The sequence below is a fragment of the Leptonychotes weddellii genome, chromosome 9, assembly GCF_054177405.1.
Source record: "Leptonychotes weddellii isolate Sample4059 chromosome 9, ASM5417740v2, whole genome shotgun sequence".
In the NCBI taxonomy this organism is placed as follows: Eukaryota; Metazoa; Chordata; class Mammalia; order Carnivora; family Phocidae; genus Leptonychotes; species Leptonychotes weddellii.
This window is the reverse complement of record NC_138377.1, coordinates 82,822,864-82,843,451: the sequence shown is the minus strand read 5'-3', so window position 1 is coordinate 82,843,451 and position 20,588 is coordinate 82,822,864. Positions and strand designations below refer to the sequence as shown.

At 38.3% G+C, this 20,588-nt stretch overlaps 1 protein-coding gene and 1 pseudogene across 1 annotated transcript in view; both read left to right on the top strand.

The window, feature by feature from the left end:
* MYO5A (myosin VA) overlaps positions 1–20,588 on the top strand; it is a 181,335-nt gene that overhangs the window by 68,313 nt on the left and 92,434 nt on the right. Inside the window, exons 5-6 of the mRNA XM_081831863.1 lie at positions 14,474–14,630; positions 19,708–19,851. Of these exons, the coding sequence (XP_081687989.1) occupies positions 14,474–14,630; positions 19,708–19,851 (301 nt within the window). The remainder of the gene's footprint in view (positions 1–14,473; positions 14,631–19,707; positions 19,852–20,588) is intronic.
* Positions 3,938–7,559, top strand: LOC145723513 (large ribosomal subunit protein uL6 pseudogene; annotated as a pseudogene).

Genomic DNA, 20,588 nt, shown 5'->3' with positions numbered 1-20,588 from the left:
CAAAAAAAAAAAAAAAATCTTAAACTTACAAAAAGGTTGGAAAAATAGTACACAGAGGTACTATACACCCTACATCCAGTTTCCCCAAATGTTAACATGTTACATAGCCATGGTAAATAATTGAAACCAGGAAATTCACATTGATATAATACTATTAAGTAATCTGAAAATCTTGTTCACATTCATCATTTCCCCTCTGATGTCCTTTTTCTGGTCTAGGATCCAATCTAGAATCATACACTGCACTTAGTTCTGTCTCCTTAGGCTCCTTCAATCTAGGACCATCCATTAATCCTCTTTCCTTTCATGGCTTTGACACTTTAGAAGAATATTAGCCAGCTATCTTGTAGGCCTTGAGGGCACAGCAGTAGAAAAATTAGGCAAAACAGACTGCAAAAATCCTTCCCCCACTGAAAGTTTAAGGTTTTCTCCTAATTAGGTTGAGGCTAGCAATGTGCTTCATGCAGGAACCTCACAGAAGTGATGTGCCCTTCATCATATAGAGGAAACACAAGGTGCCAATTACTGGCGATGTTAAGTTTGATCACTTGGTTATGGCGGTATCTTCCAGATTTCTCTACTATAATTACTATTTTAAACTTTGAAATTAATAAGTATATTATGGGAAAATACTTTGAGATCGTGCATATATCCTGTTTCTCATCATACTTTTACTTTACTAATTTTAACATCCATTGATGATTCTTGCCTGCAACAGTTTATTACTGTGGTGTTTGTCAAATGGTCATTTGCTATTTCCATCATTCCTTCTCCAGGTATGAATAGGAATTCTACTCTTAAGGAAGAGCTATTCCTTTCCCCCCATTTATTTAGTATTTACTTAGTTTTTATTTGTATCAATATGGACTCACGGATATTTATTTTATTCTGTGGATTATTCTCCATTACTATTATTATTTATTTTGTTCAAATTCTCTCAGAGTTGGCCCTTGGGAGCCCTTTCAAGTGTCCTTTCAACAGTCCTCCATTGTTTTTTGATCATTTCCTTACTTTCTAGCACCACATGGCTCATTTTCTAATTTCCTTGCCCCAGTCCTGGAATTAGCCATTTCTTCAAGGAGCCCTGGTTCCTTTTTGGGGGGGAATGTATACTTAGACACCAAGATCTGTCTGCTAGGCGTGCTCATTACGACTGGGGCATCATCTCTAAGCCCAGTACACAGGGCTAGGAAATATGTTTCCCCTAGCCTCACCAACAGAATGTGTTGTCATACTTTTAAAATTTCACCATACTGACAGGTGAGAAATGGTATCCCAGTTTTGTTTTGATTTGCCTTTCTCTAAGTATGAGACAGTTGCACATCTTTCCATACACACACACATCTATGTCTATTTTAATGTCTATCTCTATATATTTTAAAAAACATGAGTTCATATTGATACATCCAATTCCAATTCAACACCACAGATTTCATTTTTGTTTTCTCTTTTTCCTTCTTTTCCTTCTTTTTTTGGTCTTGGGAAACTTGGCTCTTATTATCCACAATATATTTACTTCTTTGCTGAATCCTAGAATACTCAAAAAGTAGTTTAAGAAATATTAACCCGCAACCCTGTGAAAAGCAAATTTACCACTCAAGTACAATATTTGTGTCCAATTCATTTTGTCTGTAGCCTTATAGAATATAGTTAAAGTTCTGATTTCCAAAGTTACTTAGGTTAGTTCTTGTCTTACCCACTTTATTAGTTTATTCAACCACTTTCCCATATATGGTCCTTCAGATTGTTTTCATCATTCTGCAATTATAAATAATGCTATAGTGAATAACCTTGTATGTATGTATTTCTGTATTTTAAGAAATGTAGCTTCAGGTAAGTTGCTAAAAGTGGCATTGCTAGGTCAAAAGGTAGGTGTAAATGTAGTTTTGTAGGTATTGCCAAATTCCTTTTAGAAGAGTTGTACTGGTTTGTATTTCTGCCAAAAATGTTCAAGAGTCCTTGCTTTCCCATAGCCTCATCAACAAAAAAATGTGTAGTCTTTTTAGTTTTTCACTATCCAATGATATCTCAGTGTTGTTTTCATTTGTATTTCTTTAAATATGAATGAGTTTGAACATCTTTTCATATGTTTTAGAGCCATTTTATTAATGCATTAGTTTCTTTGTTTATGTGGTGAACTGTCCACTCATGTCTATTTCAATTTTTCTATTGTGTTTTCAGTCCTTTGATCCTCAATTTTAAGAGTTTTATTTTTTATTTATATTTTTTTAAGTTTCTTTTTTTTTTTTTTAAGATTTTGTTTATTTGACAGAAAGAGACACAGTGAGAGAGGGAACACAAGCAGGGGGAGTGGGAGAGGGAGAAGCAGGCTTCCCACTGAGCAGGGAGCCCGATGTGGAGCTCGACCCCAGGACCCTGGGATCATGACCTGAGCCGAAGGCAGACGCTTGACGACTGAGCCACCCAGGAGCCCCTTAAGAGTTTTAAAAAATATGTTAGGGATATTGGCCCTTTGCCTGTGGTATATAAGCAAATATCCCCCCACCCCCATTTATAAGTTTTGTTTTGATTTTGTTTATATGTTTTTTTTGCCTGCAAAATAATCAGTCTTTTTTTTAATTACTCTGGATTTTGAGTCATTGTTAAAAACCTTTCCCTATACCAGGATAAAAGAGAAATTCATCCATGTTTTCTTCTAGCCTTGTATTGTTTTATAATATACTTTTAGATCCCTGATTCCATTGAAGTTTATTCTTTTGTATGAGATATGGATCTAAATTTATCTTTTTTCCAAATGGCTACCTCCTTATCCCAGCATCACTTATTAAGAAACCCATTTTGGGGCGCCTGGGTGGCTCAGTCGGTTAAGCGTCTGCTTTCAGCTCAGGTCATGATCCCGGAGTCCTGGGATCGAGCCCCACATCGGGCTCCCTGCTCAGCGGGGAGTCTGCTTCTCCCTCTCCCTCTGCCTGCCCCTCTGCCTACTTGTGCTCTCTATCTCTCTGTCAAATAAATAAATGAAATCTTTAAAAAAAAAAAAAAAAAGAAACCCATTTTGCCCCAGTTCTTTCAGATGCCATTTAGCATATCCTAGGTTTTCTCATTTTTAAATTTAATTTTATTTATTTTTTATTTTTTAAAGATTTTATTTATTCATTTGAGAGAGAGAGAATGAGAGACAGAGAGCATGAGAGGGAGGAGGGTCAGAGGGAGAAGCAGACTCCCTGCCGAGCAGGGAGCCCGATGCGGGACTTGATCCCGGGACTCCAGGATCATGACCTGAGCTGAAGGCAGTTGCCCAACCAACTGAGCCACCCAGGCGCCCCTCATTTTTTTTTTTTTAAAGATATTATTTATTTGACAGAGGGAGACACAGGGAGAGAGGGAACACAAGCAGGGGGAGTGGGAGAGGGAGAAGCAGGCTTCCCACCCAGCAGGGAGCCCGATGCGGGGCTCGATTCCAGGACCCCGGGATCACGACCCGAGCCGAAGGCAGACACTTAATGACTGAGCCACCCAGGCACCCCGTTTTCTCATGTTTTTGGATTAACTTCTTGTCTCTGTTCTTTTCACCTCCCTTTGTCTATTCATGTCCTAGTACCACATTGTTTTAAATATAGTGGCTTTATAGTTTTTTTTTTTAAAGTAGGCTCTATGCCCAGTGTGGAGCCCAGTGTGGGGCTTGAAATAACGACCCTGAGATTAAGACCTGAGCTGAGATCAAGTATTGGACACTTAATCGACTGAGCCACCCAGGCACCCCTTTATAATATTTTTAAATGTTTGGTATCATTAAACCCTCTCACAGTTTGTCCTTTTCATTATTTTCCTGGCTATCCTTAGATGTTTGTTTTTCCATACAGACTTTGGCATCAACTTATCTAACTCCATAAAAAATAAAGCTGTCTTTTGAGTAATAACATGAAGGAAGGATAAAGCAAGTCATTCACATATCTGGGGAAGAATATTCCAGGCAGGGAGATCATCAACTGTAAGGACAGTACAAGGCCATGTGGAGTATCGTAGCAAATTTGACTTCTTCTCTGGGTGTGAGTTTTGAGCAGAGGAATGGTCTGATCTTGCAGCTATGATAAAAATCAACCATAGATTGCTGCCAAAAATGCATATCCTGAATCTAATCAGGAGGAAACACCAGAAAAACTGAAAATGAGGGGCATTCTACAAAATATATAAACTCTTCAAAATTATGAAGATCAGAAGAGTCCAAGAAAGGCTGAGTATTTGTTTATGATTAAAGGAGATGAAAGATATATGCCAATTAAGTCAATGAATATTCTGAATTGAATCCTTGATGATGGGGAGGGAAGGTAACTATGTAGGGAACATTGCTGGATGGTTGATAAAATTGGAATATAGACTGTGGACTAAATAATACTAATATATCAATGTTACATTTCATGATTTTGATTATTGTAGATATGTAAAAGCATGTCACTGTTCTGAGGAAATATAGTACTCTAAATTATATAGGAGGCATCATGTCTGTAACCCACTCTTAAATATTTCAGAAAATATTAAAATAAGAGAAAAAGAGAAGTTAATAAAATAAACAGGCAAAACCTATAAACAATTGGTGAATCTGAGTAAAGCATATATGGGAGTTCATTTTACTAGTTTTGCAATTTTCCATAAGTTTGAAATAATATCAAAACTAGTTAGAAAACAAAAGCAAAGCTTCTTTGCCACATCTCCTGCGAGAATGAAGACCATTCTCAGCAATCAGACTGTCGCCATTCCAGAAAATGTCAACATCACTCTGAAGGGACACACAGTTACTGTGAAGGGACCCAGAGGAACCCTGCAAAGGGACTTCAATCACATCAATGTAGAACTCAGTCTTCTTGGAAAGAAGAAGAAGAGGCTCCGAGTTGACAAATGGTGGGGAAATAGAAAAGAGCTGGCTACTGTTCTGTCTGTAGTCACGTACAGGACATGATCAAGGGCATTACACTGGGCTTCCATTACAAGATGAGATCTGTGTATGCTCACTTCCCCATCAACGTTGTTATTCAGGAGAATGGTTCTCTTGTTGAAATCCGAAATTTCTTGGGTGAGAAGTACCTCCGCAGGGTTCGGATGAGGCCAGGTGTTGCTTGTTCTATATCTCAAGCCCAAAAAGATGAGTTAATTCTTGAAGGACATGACATTGAACTTGTATCGAACTCAGCTGCTTTGATTCGGCAAGCCACAACTGTTAAAAACAAGGATATCAGAAAATTTTTGGATGGTATCTATGTTTCTGAAAAAGGAACAGTTCAGCAGGTTGATGAATAAGATCTGAGTTGTCCATCTACAGAAACAGCAAGATGCCGGATGATTTTTCAGACTTATTTGTGATATTTTAAAGATGCAATAAAAGCTATACTGATTTGGGGAAAAAAAAAAAAAGAAAACAAAAGCAGAAATTAAAAGAACAGTTGGTAGTGGGACAAGGGTAGAATCCAGAAGACAAGTTAGGAGGTTTTTGTATTGATCCAAGCAAGAAATAATGATAATCTAGTTAAATAAGATATTAATGGAGAAGGTAAAAGTAAATGGATGGATTCTGGATGTATTTTAAGAAAGAATGGGGGCGCCTGGGTGGCTCAGTCGTTAAGCGTCTGCCTTCGGCTCAGGTCATGATCCCAGGGTCCTGGGATCGAGCCCCGCATTGGGCTCCCTGCTCAGCGGGAAGCCTGCTTCTCCCTCTCCCACTCCCCCGCTTGTGTTCCTGCTCTCACTAACTCTCTTTGTCAAATAAATAAATAAAATCTTTAAAAAAAAAAAAAAGAAAGAAAGAATGGACAAAGCCTTGCTTATGTGAGGGTATGAGAGAAAAAGCGGAGTCAGGGATGGTGGCAAGGTATTCGGTCCGAGCACCTGAAAGTTGGGGGTTGCCATTTAGTGAGGTGAAGGACATTGAAAGAAGAGCAGGTTGTATTTGTGGGGTGGGAGTGTGGCGGGAGGAAGGGTTGGAGTTTCATTTTAGATACCTATCCTGAAGCAAAGCTGACAGAAGTGATTCTTCCCCAGGAGGCTTATGTCCAATGACAGTAGCCATAACCAGGATCCTTGACTCAGGACTCCTTTCTAAGCATGCCCCTTACAGAGAGCAGTGCCCTCATGGAACACCTTCATAGTCAGGCCTCTTACTTTGAATAATCCTGTTGACTTACACAAGAGAAAATGTCAGTGGGCTGCTGTGTCTGTTTTTCTTCTCATACTCCTGTGTCCCATTTATGCCAGTCTTTTCTCAGGCTGAACTGACTGCTCTTTGACAACTAAATGACAGCATAGTTTTCCTTAAAACATAAGCTTTTTTTCTTTTGTTTCCTTAAAACCAGGTAATATTGATTACTTTAATTTGGTGTATTTTTTTCCCCATTGTGACTGGTAAATAAATTTTTTTGACTAAGTTTCATTTATGGGTTTTCTTGAACTAAATTAGATACTTATATGTATAACCTTGGTATAATAAAAACGATATCTGTACTAATCGCAGCTGCATCAGTAAATAACTATATAAGTTTAAATCTCCTTGTCTGCCTTGGTCTCAGTTTTATTACCTATAAAATGGAACAGTTTCACCAGATGGTTTACCTTGACACTTGTAGTGTTCTGTGGTATACATTTGTTACCTTTCTGTTTCATGGAGACTAATTAATAAGCATGTTGCTCTTCCTAGTGGAGAGCAGACTATGGTAAGGAGCTGTGTAGCAAAGCAGAAGGAACATGGTATAGACTTCTTGGAAACCAGGAGATGTGGTATGTGATGTCATTCATAGAGCTCTGCTCTAACCTTGGATAAGCCATCTAACCTCTCTATATTACTATTTTCCCTAACAAGGAAATAATACCTGTCATGCTTACTTCAAAGGTAAAAATTATACTAGATAGATAAACATAAAAGCACTCTGAACAGCATAACATAGAGACTTACTGAGTCACTATGTTGTACACCTGAAACTAACGTAATATTGTAGGTCAGCTATACTTCAATAAAGATTTTAAAAATACACCATTTTAAAAATGCTAAGTATTTAAATATAGGCTGTTACTGTCATCATAGTCTTCATCATTATGGAGTCTTACGTCTGCATTCTCTTTTCATCCACTTTAGCCTGTCATCTGGTATATTACTCTTGACCGTTTATTGCCAGGCCTTTTCTGAGGGTGGCTCCTTCTTTCATTTGGCTGGGCAGTCTCTGAATTCTTCACTGTCTTGAAGCTCATTGGCCTGCTGGCTGTTATAGATTATAAAATCTCCCCTGTTACCAGCAGTGACTCGGCTGCCCTGTGGTACCAAGTATCCCATTTATGCAAATAGACTTGAAGTAATATATGCTACCTGATGAGGAATTTTATGTATGATATATAAAGGTGGATTAACTTACATTAATAGCTACCATGTTTAGATGCTTGCTGGGTATAAGCATGGTGTCAGGCGTGTTACCTCTAATCTTCATTACATCCCTGGGAGCAGACATCGCACCCCTGCTTTACAGGTGAGGAAACTGAGGAAAATAACTTGTTCAGGCTATCATGCTAATAAATAGCATCTGGGAGCTGACATGTGGTTCTCACTTTGAGACTCCAAAGCTTTTCTTCTTTGTCATTTCATTTTCTTACTTTCAACTACGCTCCCCTATTCTAACACATCTATTCCTTCAAATTAACATTGCATACTTGTGTTTATGCACGTTTTATTCAGTCTAGAATATCCTTCTCTGTGCTCCTTTATCTGCCTGAGTTTTATTTATTTTCCATGATCCCACCCAGGTTTTTCTTTGAGACTACCTCAGTGCCTGGTATATGATTGCTCTTCAGGATTCTTTAAATATGAATTTGGCACTTAGTGGGTACTAGCTACCCCATAAGGTTGTAGAAGGAATAAAATACAGTAAATATAAGTCTGTAAAAGTTATAAACATATGTAACTGGGTATTTCTGTTATGGCATCTTTATATTAATGAACAGAGAAGTCATTTTGACCTGAGAGGATCTTATAGTCATGTGAATGGTTCCTCAGTAGGAACTGAATGACCTTAGCATGTATCTCTAGGGAACACTTCTTTTCATTTCCTGAATAGTCTCTCTGCTTCTCTAAAGCACAGCTTTCACCAGTCTGCCTGCACATTTTTTAATAGGAAATATTTAACTTCAAAAATAATACTAAATATTGTCATTGTGAACTAATTGTCTAATGTCAACTTTAGAATTTAAATCTTTTCTTCTTGAATGGATGGAGCTAGAGAGTCTAACGCTAAGCGAAATAAACCAGAGAAAGACAATTGCCATATGCTTTCACTCATATGTGGAATTTAAGAAACAAAACAAACAGGCAAAGGGAAAAAAATAAGAGAGAGACAGACAGACAGACAAAGCAAGAAACAGACTCTTTAACTATAGAGAACAAACGGATGGTTACCAGAGGGGAGGTGGGTGGGGGGGTTGGATGAAATAGGTGTTGGGGATGAAGAAGTGCACTTGTGATGAGCACCAGGTGATGTATGGAATTGTTGAATCACTATATCGTACAGCTGCAACTAATATAACACTGTGTTAACTAACTGAAATTAAAATAAAAACTAAAAAAAAATCTTGAGATTGATCAAAAGCGGAAATCATGAAAACACAGAGCATAGCAGCTGATTTTGATGAGTGATAATGGTGTAGAAAAACTTAACACCTCTTAACAAGAGAGAGAGGGGGGGATTAGAGTCTCAAGGGAAAACACATCTTTAAGTCATCACAGTAAGAACAAGGCTCTGGAAGAAAGCCTTATATCACATGAACTTAATATTTTCTCTTTTTAACAAGGGAGAAACAATTAGGTTGATTGCCTGCAAAAAAGTAAAACTCTAGATTTTGTTTCATGCAAACATGTTCACTTATAAGCTAAAAATTAGATGTAGGGGCTTGTACACTTAACCAAGGTAAACGGCAACACCCAGTGGTTATCAGAGTCAATATCAACGTGGGTGGAAAGATTAAATTGTGTTCCGCATGAGTCAGGTCTGAGGTTGGCTTTACTTAGTTTAGTCATGAATGATCAGGATGTGAATGAAAAGTATGCTCATTAAATTTGCAGAGAATAAGCTGATGGTCTTAGAAGATATGAATAGTATTCAGTATGACCATGATGAACTAGAGAGATTACATTTTTTATTTTTTTATTTTTTACTTTTTTAAAGATTTTATTTATTTATTTGACAGAGAGAAAGAGAGAGCATAAGCAGGGGGAGCGGCAGAGGGAGAAGCAGGCTCCCCGCTGAGCAGGGAGCCCGATGTAGGGCTTGATCCCAGGACCCTGGGATCATGACCTGAGCTAAAGGCAGGCGCTTCACTGACTGAGCCACCCAGGTGCCCCGAGATTACATTTTTTAAAGGGTACAGTTCAGAAGGAAAATCTATAAAAGAATATACCTGATGCAAAGTGAAAACTGAGTAGATATAAGAAAGGGCTGGACAGACCAAATAGATAGAGATAGACTGAATAGATAGAAGTACTGAGGACCAAAGAAGGAAAATGGACTAAAGTGTAACTCCTGTCTTTCATCAACCCAGAGTGGATATTCTGTTCTTGAATATTCTGTTCTTGAAACCTTTTCCTGAGGTTTCAGGCACCTCTACAGAGTTTCATTCCCATTGCATTCTTCCCATACATCTAGTTTTTGCCTAATCATCATGTAAAAGTCAATGAAAGCATCACCTTTTCAAGAAAGCATTTCCTGACATCGTCTCCTCACATATCCTACCAATTCCATCCTGGGTAGTATCCTGGGTAGACCTCCTTTTTAAAATGGAGTGAAGCAATCATTTCACTCCATTTTAACTGTACTTGGAATCTCTCTCAATAGGCTATGACCCCAGAGTCTTTTATCTGCATAAAATGATTGGCACATTGTGACTGCTCATTACATGTTTGTTAAATAAATGAACGAAGCAGTATTTTTAGGTGAGGCTTTTAGTTCATATTAGAGCCTCTGGAATCAACATTGATAAAACAGGTCAGAAGAGCTTACCTCCAAAGGCACCCAGTACCCAGGTATTTAGGATTACTGTAGAGGTCCTTGAGAGAATTGGCCAAACCAGAAATCATAAATCTTTGTTTCATGCGTCCTTAAGACTGTCCAGATTGATCTGTCCTTGATGAAGAGTGGAGAATTTCTGTTCTTTAACGTGGTTTTATCAGGCTTTTGAAGTGATATCTACATCCCAAAAATAGAAAAAACTTTCTTGTAATGTATGGACAAGAACACTTGAAAGGTTATAAATGCTGGCTGATCAGATAAGCAAAATTTCAAAGAACAATAAATTATTATTTACATATATGTAACCATATAAAGCTCACAGCTCCAATGAATAGAAGAGGGTGGACTCTGGTATTCACCTTGAACCATAAAATTTTTAAAAATTTTTATTTTTTTATTTCAAGTATAATTAACATACAATGTTAGATTAGTTTTAGGTTTACAATAAAATGACTCAACAATTCTATACATTACTCATTGCTCATCACGATAAGTGTACTCTTAATCCCCTTCACTTATTTCACCCATCCCCCCACCCACTTCCCCCTTGGTAACCACCAGTTTGTTCTCTGTATTTAAAAGTCTGGGAGCCTGGGTGGCTCAGTCGTTAAGCGTCTGCCTTCGGCTCGGGTCATGATCCGGGGGTCCTGAGATTGAGCCCTGCATTGGCCTCCCCGCTCAGCGGGAAGCCTGCTTCTCCCTCTCCCACTCCCCGACTTGTGTTCCCTCTCTCGCTGTGTCTCTGTCAAATAAATAAATAAAATCTTAAAAAAAAAGTCTGTTTTTCTGTTTGTTTTTTTCCTTTGTTCATTTATTTTGTTTCTTAAATTGCACCTGTGAATGAAATCATGGTATTTGTCTTTCTCTGATTGACTTATTTCACTTAGCATTATGCCTTCTAGGTCCATCCATGTTGTTACAAATGGCAAGATCTCATTCTTTTTTATGGCTGAGTAACATTCCATTGTGTATATATACCACATCTTTATTCATTCATCTGTGGATGGACATTTGGGTTGCTTCCATATCTTGGCTATTGTAAATAATGCTACAGTAAACATAGGAGTGAATCTCCCTCTCTCCCTCTCTCTCTCTTTCTCTTCAAATTAGTGTTTTCATTTTCTTTGGCTAAATACCCAGTAGTGGAATTACTGGATCATAGGGTAATTCTATTTTTAACTTTTTGAGGAACCTCCATACTGTTTTCCACAGTGGCTGCACCAGCTCGGATTCACACTAACAGTGCACAAGTGTTCCTTTTCCTCCACATCCTTGCCAACACTTATTTCTTGTGGTTTTGATTTTAGCCATTCTGACAGGTATGAGATGATGCCTCATTATAGTTTTGATTTACATTTCCCTGATCATGAGTGATGATAAGCATCTTTTTTTTCATGTGTCTGTTGACCATCTGAATATCTTCTTTGAAAAAATCTCTACTCATGGATTCTGCCCATTTTTAAATTGGATTATTTGGGGGTCTTTGGTGTTGAGTTGTGTAAGTTCTTTAAATAGTTTCGATATTAACTCTTTATTGGATATATCATTTGCAAATCACTTCATTCAGTTGGTTGTCTTTTTTGTTTTGTTGTGTAAAAGCTTTTTATTTTGATAAATAAAAAATAGTTTAATTTTGCTTTTGTTTCCCCTGCCAAAGGAGACATATCTAGAAAAATGTTTTTACGGCTCATGTCAAAGGGATTATTGCCTATGTTTTCTTCTAGGAATTTTATGGTTTCAGGTCTCACATTTAGTTCTTTAATCCATTTTGGGTTTATTTTTGTGTATGGGATAAGCAAGTGTGAACCATAAAATTTTATCCCTGATGTTTTTGTCTGTTTTCTCCTCATCTCTATCATACCCTTCTTGTTTTTCCTTTTGTGTGTCTTTATTATCTGTTATCCTTCTCTCGTCTCTTTCTTTGCTTGGCTTCCCATTTCTACCTATCTCTGCTCTTATTTTCTCTTTTTGGCATTTCTTCCTATAGCCACATAGAACTGAAAAACATTTTAAAGACTTTATTGTACCTATTTTATAAAGGTACTTTAATACTTCCTGCATTTAATTTAAAAGCAGGTGAATTGATTATTTTACATTTTTACTCTTCGTAGCCCTTTACTGATTTTGGTCATCTCAAATTCAGGGGTCCTCCAGAGAAGAAATGTTCCCCATTTTAAATATGGCCACTCAAGACCATCTGAGTATCTGTAGGCCTATCCTTTTCCAATTGTCTTTGGTCCCAAGAGTTTACCCTGGCTTAGATTGCAAGTTATAGTTCATCCAATATCTGAAAAACAACTCCAGAGTTAGACTTTTAGATTATAGTACTTTAGAATTTGAGAAGGACTTTGGGTACTATTTAATCTTAAGGATGAAAAAGCTGTGAACCAGAGAGGTCTTGCAATTGCTCAAAGCTGTGTAGTTGGTAAATGACAAATCTAGGATTAAAGCCTTGATTCAGAGGAGCTTTTATATGATGGAAGAGTGGTGCTTATTTATATATTGGAATGGTCTACTAAGCTTGGGAAAAAAGGGAAGACTCTGCCAAAAAGTCAGGGAAATATAAAAAGAATAATAAAGTCCTTTAAAAAATTTAAAAACCATTGATCGTATGGATCCAGGATCCTAAATCCTGGAAAAGAAAATGTATATGGCATGTGCTTGATGTCAGTGTACATATGTACATAGTTGTACAAATTTCTGATTCATTTGAACAAGCCTTGATCTTATTGCTTTTAATATTTTTCTTCTTCCCTATATTGTAGGAAAGAGCTATATGAATTTTTAGACTTTTTGATAAAACATTTTGATATTAAGGCTTGAAATAACCTTTCAAATACAGTACAGTTTAAATAGCAGTTCCCATTAATATTTTCACCAGACTAGTGGAAGCCTCCCCACCTCGTTTGCTGTTGGAAGGACTGCTGTCACACAAGGGGTGTTGACAACTGATCATGCAGGAATTGGGAAGAGATCATTTTTCTAATCATATTGTAGAAGACAACCCAAAAACTGTTGATACTGTACCTTGATTAATGAATGTATAGAAAAAGGTGAATTCTGAAGACATTTTAAACGACTAAAAGAAAGGACACTGGCACCACAATGAGAACTGTTTTATTAGATGATTTATGTTTTAGTCAGCTATGAATGAACAGAGGCAATGAGTGTGTCCAGTTCTGTCTAGAAATTCAAATAAAAAGAAAATGAGATGGTGAATATGAGACTCAATGATGTTTCATAAAAACAAGGATTACGTGCAAGCTTGTACTATAAAATTTAAACATTCTTTAGTGTGTCACCCAGGTCCTCCTGATTTTCCCCACAATATGCGAGTCAGAGTGTCAGGAACAGGTTGTTCTACTCCCACTGTATTTTTCAAGCGGGGAGCCTGCTTCTCCCTCTCCCTCTGCCCCCCCCACTTGTGCTTGCTCTGTCTCTCTAGTGATCTCTCTCTCTCAAATAAGTAAATAAAATCTTTAAAAAAAAAAAGCAGATTTATTCTTAGGCTAGGTTGCTCACTGAAGTTCTGTTTACTTGTAAGCAATACACATTTATTGAGCATTTGTGATGTGTCAGGCTCTGCACTAGGTGCTGGATATTAAAGATAAACATGATTTAGGTCTTAATCCTCAAAGAAATGATAATCTTGTGAACAGGTGTATCATTTAGAGTTTTTGAGTCATTGTGTGAATGAATTAGAGATGGAATAGTAGATAGTCTTTGAGTTCTGACATATTTGAACACGTCAGCCAACAAGTAAATGACCTATTTCTTCTCCGCTAAGGAAGATACTTTCAGTATCTTTCAGTTTGTGGAAGACATGACTTTTTGGACTTTTAACTTCTAGACAATTTCTAATTTTCTTTTTTTAAGATTTTATTTATTTATTTGACAGAGAGAAACACAGCGAGAGAGGGAACACAAGCAGGGGGTAGTGGGAGAGGGAGAAGCAGGCTTCCCGCCGAGCAGGGAGCCCAATGCGGGGCTCAATCCCAGGACCCTGGGATCATGACCTGAGCCAAAGGCAGTTGCCCAACAACTGAGCCCCCCAGGCACCCCGACAATTTCTAATTTTAATTAAATAGGATTTTCTTTCAAATTCCCTTGCTGTGGCTGCTTTCTCTTCTGAGATGGTTGACAGCAGCACTGTAATATACCAGAATTATTATCTAGAAATTAAATAATGTGTTTGAGATCTGTACACAAAAAAATTCAGAGACCCTCTATTACAGATTCATCCTTAGATGTGACGCTGTCTAATTTGATGCTTGATATCATCTTCTCCGTCTCTGTTCATTGTTAGTTTGTAAGTAGTTATTTTTATAGGAAATATCATTCTTATGTTCCTTCCCACATTGCTGCATGTATGAACCAGAAGAAATTCACCATGGCTCACTGATGAGAACACAGAAGAAAGAATGGTTGTCACATTCAGGAGTGGGCAGCACTGTTAGTTACTCTTCTTTGTTTTACAGAGATGAACGAAATCAGTCCATCATCGTAAGTGGAGAGTCTGGGGCAGGAAAAACAGTCTCAGCTAAGTATGCCATGCGATACTTTGCAACTGTGAGTGGTTCTGCCAGTGAAGCCAATGTTGAGGAAAAGGTCTTGGCCTCCAACCCCATCATGGAGGTAAGATAGGAGCCGCCTTGGCCTTCTTACTATATTCTCTTAAGAAACCTGCTCAGAAACTTATTGAAACAGCACATGTCAGAAAGTCTGGGCTCTCCCAGCCGCTAAAAGTAAGAAAATACTTTTCCACATATTAGTAAGAAGAGATCTATGAAAAGTAAAAAGTTACTAAGGTAGCCATTTGAGTAAAGTGATTTGAGAAGTATCTACTTTATTCCATAATCCTGCATTTTTAATCTACCATTGAGCTGTTGCCTCTAAATAACTGGCAGTGGTACCTCATTTTCTAAATCTCTATTCTCCTAGTTAATCAACTCATATCTATTGTTCCTTGTACTGGAAGTATGTTTCTCATTTCCCCCCATTTCTGAGTTCATAGGGATTCACTATACCCAAGTATGATGAATTTTATCATTCCTTTGCCCACATTTCATTTTCTATACTTAGCACAGAAAGTTTAGCTGTAAGTTTAGCTGTTTCTTTTTTTTTTTTTTTCCAGATTTGAACTATAGGTTTAAATCATGATCTTGTAAACACTTTTCTTCTTGTTTCTGTGAAGCACATCACACAGCTTTAGGTTAGAGAAAGAAATTCGGTAGCTATAAATTCCTGAGAAAGGAAGAACTACGAAAGGATGTCCTTTCAAAAGTAAAATATGTATACAGAGCAGAAATGCTCATGGCAAAGAAACTGGACCTGTTTGTGTGAAAATTTGAGTATTTCAGAATTTGTAACTAGAGAATGATCTATTAAGGTGATTTTAGGAAAGTCACATTTTTGTAAGTAGTCCCATTAAATGGAAAAAAGTAATTCTCTTTACTAATAGAAATTATTTTGGACAGGGAGAAACAAGCCTTTCTTATTAAAAATTTGAGTCAGCATTTTTTATTCCTGTTTTTTCCCTTGGTCAAGCCTTCCTTGTCACCCAAACACAGACGGAGTTTAGAACTGGCCTGATGCACCTGTGGTACGAGTGGTTTTTGCAGTAATCAGTCCAGAGGTAACTGTGCCTGGTTTGCAGTGCCGTGTGCGACACTTGAGAACAGACTGTTGTGCCCCCTGGCCTGCGGGGCTGCCCTCCAGAGCAGGAGGACCTCTGTCCTTGGGACCAAGAGGACAGGACGTGCTGGGGGAGTTCAGGGCTGCCTGGGCCAGGTGCACTGTGCAGAGAGAACTGGAGGAGTTTTCTGAAGTAGCACAGATGGGGGGCCGGGGGGAGCAGAAGTGTGTGCCAAGAAGACTAGTAAAGGTTTTAAGCAAGTATTAAGATTCTGAAAGAATTTAAGCTACAGATACAGTGCTGGATGCCATTGTTAATATTGGGGAGATATAGGGCGCCTGGGTGGCTCAGTCGGTTAAGCGACTGCCTTCAGCTCAGGTCATGATCCTGGAGTCCCGGGATCGAGTCCCGCATCGGGCTCCCTGCTCGGCGGGGGGGTCTGCTTCTCCCTCTGATCCTCTTCCCTCTCGTGCTCTCTGTCTCTCATTCTCTCTCTCTCTCAAATAAATAAATAAAATCTTTAAAAAAAAAAAAAAAAACAGTATTGGGGAGATATAACCCGTAGAGCCAGTTTTTGGTTTTGGGTCAGAAAACAACAGGGCTTTGCTTTGCTTCCTACCATTAGTTTGACTATTTTTGGCCACAACAACAAATTCTGTATATTTGGCAGTAGTTTAATTCATTCTTAGTCCCTAATGTTAGAATATCCCAGTCTAGATTTTTGATGGCATCAGGGAATCCCAGCTCTTCTAGGCTGGACCATATAATAATGTAAGTCTGGAGTGAACCTTCTAGAATATGTCTAGAATATTTTAGGTTTACAGACCTTCTATATCATCATTCAAAAAATGCTACATTGTTTTTTCTACAATACAGATTTGCATTGTGTTAGTAGGAGAGATTAAAATGGCCATAGATCCTAGTTTTTTTTTTTTTAATTTTTTTTTTAAAGATTTTATTTATTTATTTGACAGAGAGAGAGAGAGACAGCAAGAGAGGGAACACAAGCAGGGGGAGTGGGAGAGGGAGAAGAAGGCTTCCTGCTGAGCAGGGAGCCTGATGCGGGGCTTGATCCCAGGACTGGGATCATGACCTGAGCTGAAGGCAGACGCTTAACGACTGAGCCACCCAGGCGCCCCCATAGACCTTAGTTTTTAATACGTAGTTATAAGGAATTTATTTTATTTGCTGGGATGAACAAAAAAAGATAAAGGCATCAGTTATGCTTAGCTATTCCCTTCTATATTGTTATGTAGTTTTTCTTTTCTAAAGATTTATTTATTTATTTATTTGAGAGAGAGAATGAGAGACAGAGAGCACGAGAGGGAAGAGGGTCAGAGGGAGAAGCAGACCCCCAGCTGAGCAGGGAGCCCGATGTGGGACTGGATCCCGGGACTCCAGGATCATGACCTGAGCCGAAGGCAGTCGCTTAACCAACTGAGCCACCCAGGCACCCTCTTATGTAGTTTTTCTATAGGAATTTGGATTAAGAAAATTTGGCAAAGAGAGAACTAATTTTCAATGACTACAAATGAGGGCATCTCAATTTGAAAGATCAAAATGGAATCTGGGACTAAAGAGAGGTGACAAAGGATTTGCAGTTATAGGAAGAAGACATAGATGAAATACTGAGTATGCTTTGTAACTTTAAACCTGTCTCAAGACTGTGTTTCTGTATCAGAGTCCTTTACTGTGATGTCAAGAATGGCATGTCTGGGTCTCCATGATCTGAAACTCCTCCTTGGGTAATGAGCATCCTACACAGTTAACATCACAGCCTAGTGTGTATTGGGATTTGCACACGATCCTTTAGAAAGCAAGTTCCTCATCCTCAGCATAAGCTCCTTTTGCAAAATATGAATGATGCACAGATAAATGATTCTTTTTTGCTCATTTTATCATGTTTTCTTTTTCTCCTTTTCCTCCAGGAAATTTTCATCCTAAGATGGGGACAGGGAAAGATTCTTGTGGTCATAGTGGGTCTTAATAGTTCTTTTACAACATTAATAACCATAGTTAAAGATTTTCATCTCCTTTTAGTAAAGAAGAATAAGTCACTAAACACTTCACTGAAATCAATAGTGAAATTGATTTTAGACCACAAACCTTTTTTTCATTAACAGTTTCTTGCTAATTGAAATGAAAATAGCATCAAGGGAGCCTGGTGTAAATACTGTACTTATAAGGGAGAGGGAGGAATTAGGTGGAATGGACAAAAGGTATTGTTTGTAGATATATAGAGCCTTCTTTCCTTATCAAGTTCAAGGCTTGTAATCATCTAATTCTAGTTTTGGAAAGGACCCCAGAGCTCATCTATCCTAGTCAGTTTACCCTTGGAGACACTACTGCTCCTCAGAGGATTAAATGTTGGCAAGTTGGTAGGAGGGCCTGGCCTGATACCCAGGTCTTCAGACTTCTCTTCCATTCACTCCTTCTACCATTCTTTGCTCTATGTTTAAATACGTTTTACTCAAAGGCAGAGGGGAGGGGTCTGTTTCAACCCTGGCCTACTCACCGCCGCTTCTCACAGGGTGTCGTGTTGTTTGGGCAGCTCAGCCACTCGGACTCACACTCTGAGTCGATAGGAAGGAGATGGCATAGGGAAGGTGGGATGGGGTCAGGGAGGGAGGAGAAGCTTTCTTAGTTGCTGGCAGGAAGGTGCTTGGGACGGTGCCTGGTAAACCCTCCGTGACTATTACCGTCGCTGCCGCAATTACTACATCTTCTTCGTCTGCTCTTTGATGGAATAGTCTGTGTTGAAAGAAAATCCTGCATTTATCATTAATTTCCTTTTGTAAACAAAATAAAAATAATTAGAAGATGTGGAGACTTTTTGTTGTACTTTTTGTCATATCAAAGAGGGGAATATCTAAGTAAATGCATTGTTAAATTGTCCTAGGCTACACTAGATCACTCTTACTTTGCTGGGAAGACAGCTTTCTGTCATTCTTTCCACTTAAAATGTTAATCTGAAATATAGCAGTGTTCTCATTGCCAGAGCAAAATAGGACAGTATCGGCCCCGTATTTCAGAGAGTGAAATGTGCTTTCTTTGATTAATCAGAGAATCTGATGTGTTGATTTTTTTGTGGCTGTGTAATTACTGTTTTCATCACTTATATTTGTATTGCTTTTTTAACACTCCAGAGCATTTTCATGTCTTTCTCTCTGCTGTGGTTTCAGTCTACTAATCCTGATCATCTCAGGCTTTGCACAAGTAAATTATAGTAATCTTATATAAAATATTTTATTAAACATTTAATGCATGCATTATGTAAACACTTGCTTCTCTAACTACACCATGTTTTTTGCTTTGCCTTGGAAGAAAAATTTCTAGAAGCATGTTTTCTAAGTCAGAAAGTAATACATACATTATCTTAATTTTTAAAATTATATAAAAAATTTAGCAGAAAGTTACATTCTCTGAATTCTATGGCAGGTGTTTTACAAGTTAGACACAGCTATCAAAACCCAAGGGCAAATTTTACTGTGTCTGGTTTCTGAAAATGGCTTTGAATTGAATGGGTGATTCCTAAGATTCTGCTAATAACCAGTCCAACTGGGCCTTTGTTGTCACAGGATAAGAAGATAGAAACTTCTAGCTAAAGAGTCTCAACACCAGAGCAACATTTCCTTGAAAATATTAATTTGTCTTAAACAGCTTATTTACATAAAACAGACTAAATTATCAGGAAATGCAAACCCTAGTGTGTAACTAAGAGGGCTTGGGCTTTGGCAGCCCCCAGCCCCATCCATTTCTTTCCTTGTTGACCTGCATGAGTGTGTTCTGATACCACAAACGGTGTGAAAACCTCCCAGCCACTGGGCTCAGGTTTGCTGTTTCTGAAGATAATTTGTGTGAGAGTAAGAGGGCAGATCTGGACTATTAGTTGGTATCTGTGTGGTTGTGCTTTGGGCAAAGCATACACTGGTGCCTGCAGGGGGAGGATTGGTTCAGTTTTTAAAAGATCAGTTTTAAAGTGTTGTGTTACACTCTGTCCTTTCTTTCCCTGAACAGACTCTGTAAATGTCATGTCATGAACTGTACTTCTAAAATACTACTTTTTCCCCTTCTTAGTCCATTGGAAATGCTAAGACAACCAGGAATGATAATAGCAGCCGTTTTGGGAAGTATATTGAAATTGGTTTTGATAAGAGATACCGAATCATTGGTGCCAATATGAGAACTTATCTTTTAGAGAAATCCAGAGTGGTATTCCAGGTAAGCCGGGCAGATGCACATATGTATTTGTGTTAGATTGCCCTATAATTCTAGAGCTCATGCTTGCTGGTATGCATTTTATTTGCAGATACTCTTGGGCATATTATGACAATATTACTACAAACCACATTTGGGCTGAAATTTGTAAAATGGTACCTGTCAGAGGCAGGGCAATACCCATTAGACTAATAATGGGTACTGGTTTAGGTTTAATGGTTTTGATTTTTTCCTGCAGATGGTTGTAGGAAAAGCTTAGTTAAAAAGAGGTACTATTTTTTTTTCAAGATTTTATTTTTTTATTTATTTCAGAGAGAGAGTGTGCATGTGAGCAGGGGGAGGGTCAGAGGGAGAGAGAAAATCCCAAGCAGATTCAGTGCTGAGCACAAGCTGACATGGGGCTCTATCCCCTGACCCTGAGATCATGACCTAAGCTGAAACCAAGAGTCAGACGCCTAACTGACTGCGCCACGGAGGCGCCCCAAGAGGTGTTACTAGTTTACTCTTAACTCTCATATTTCCTAGTTGATAGGGAAGACATTGGGTTATGTTTTCAGTGAGTTAAGAGTTTGAACCTAGTTCCTTGTCCTCTTGTCTTCCTTCTCCTCTCTTAGAATATGATATTGTTTAGATAGAATAATGAAGGTTAAAAAATCTCCTTTACCAGACAAAAGCCCCTTTTGGGCATCAAACCTGACCTTGAGGCCACGCTATGCTTTAGTCAGCTGGATACACTGCAG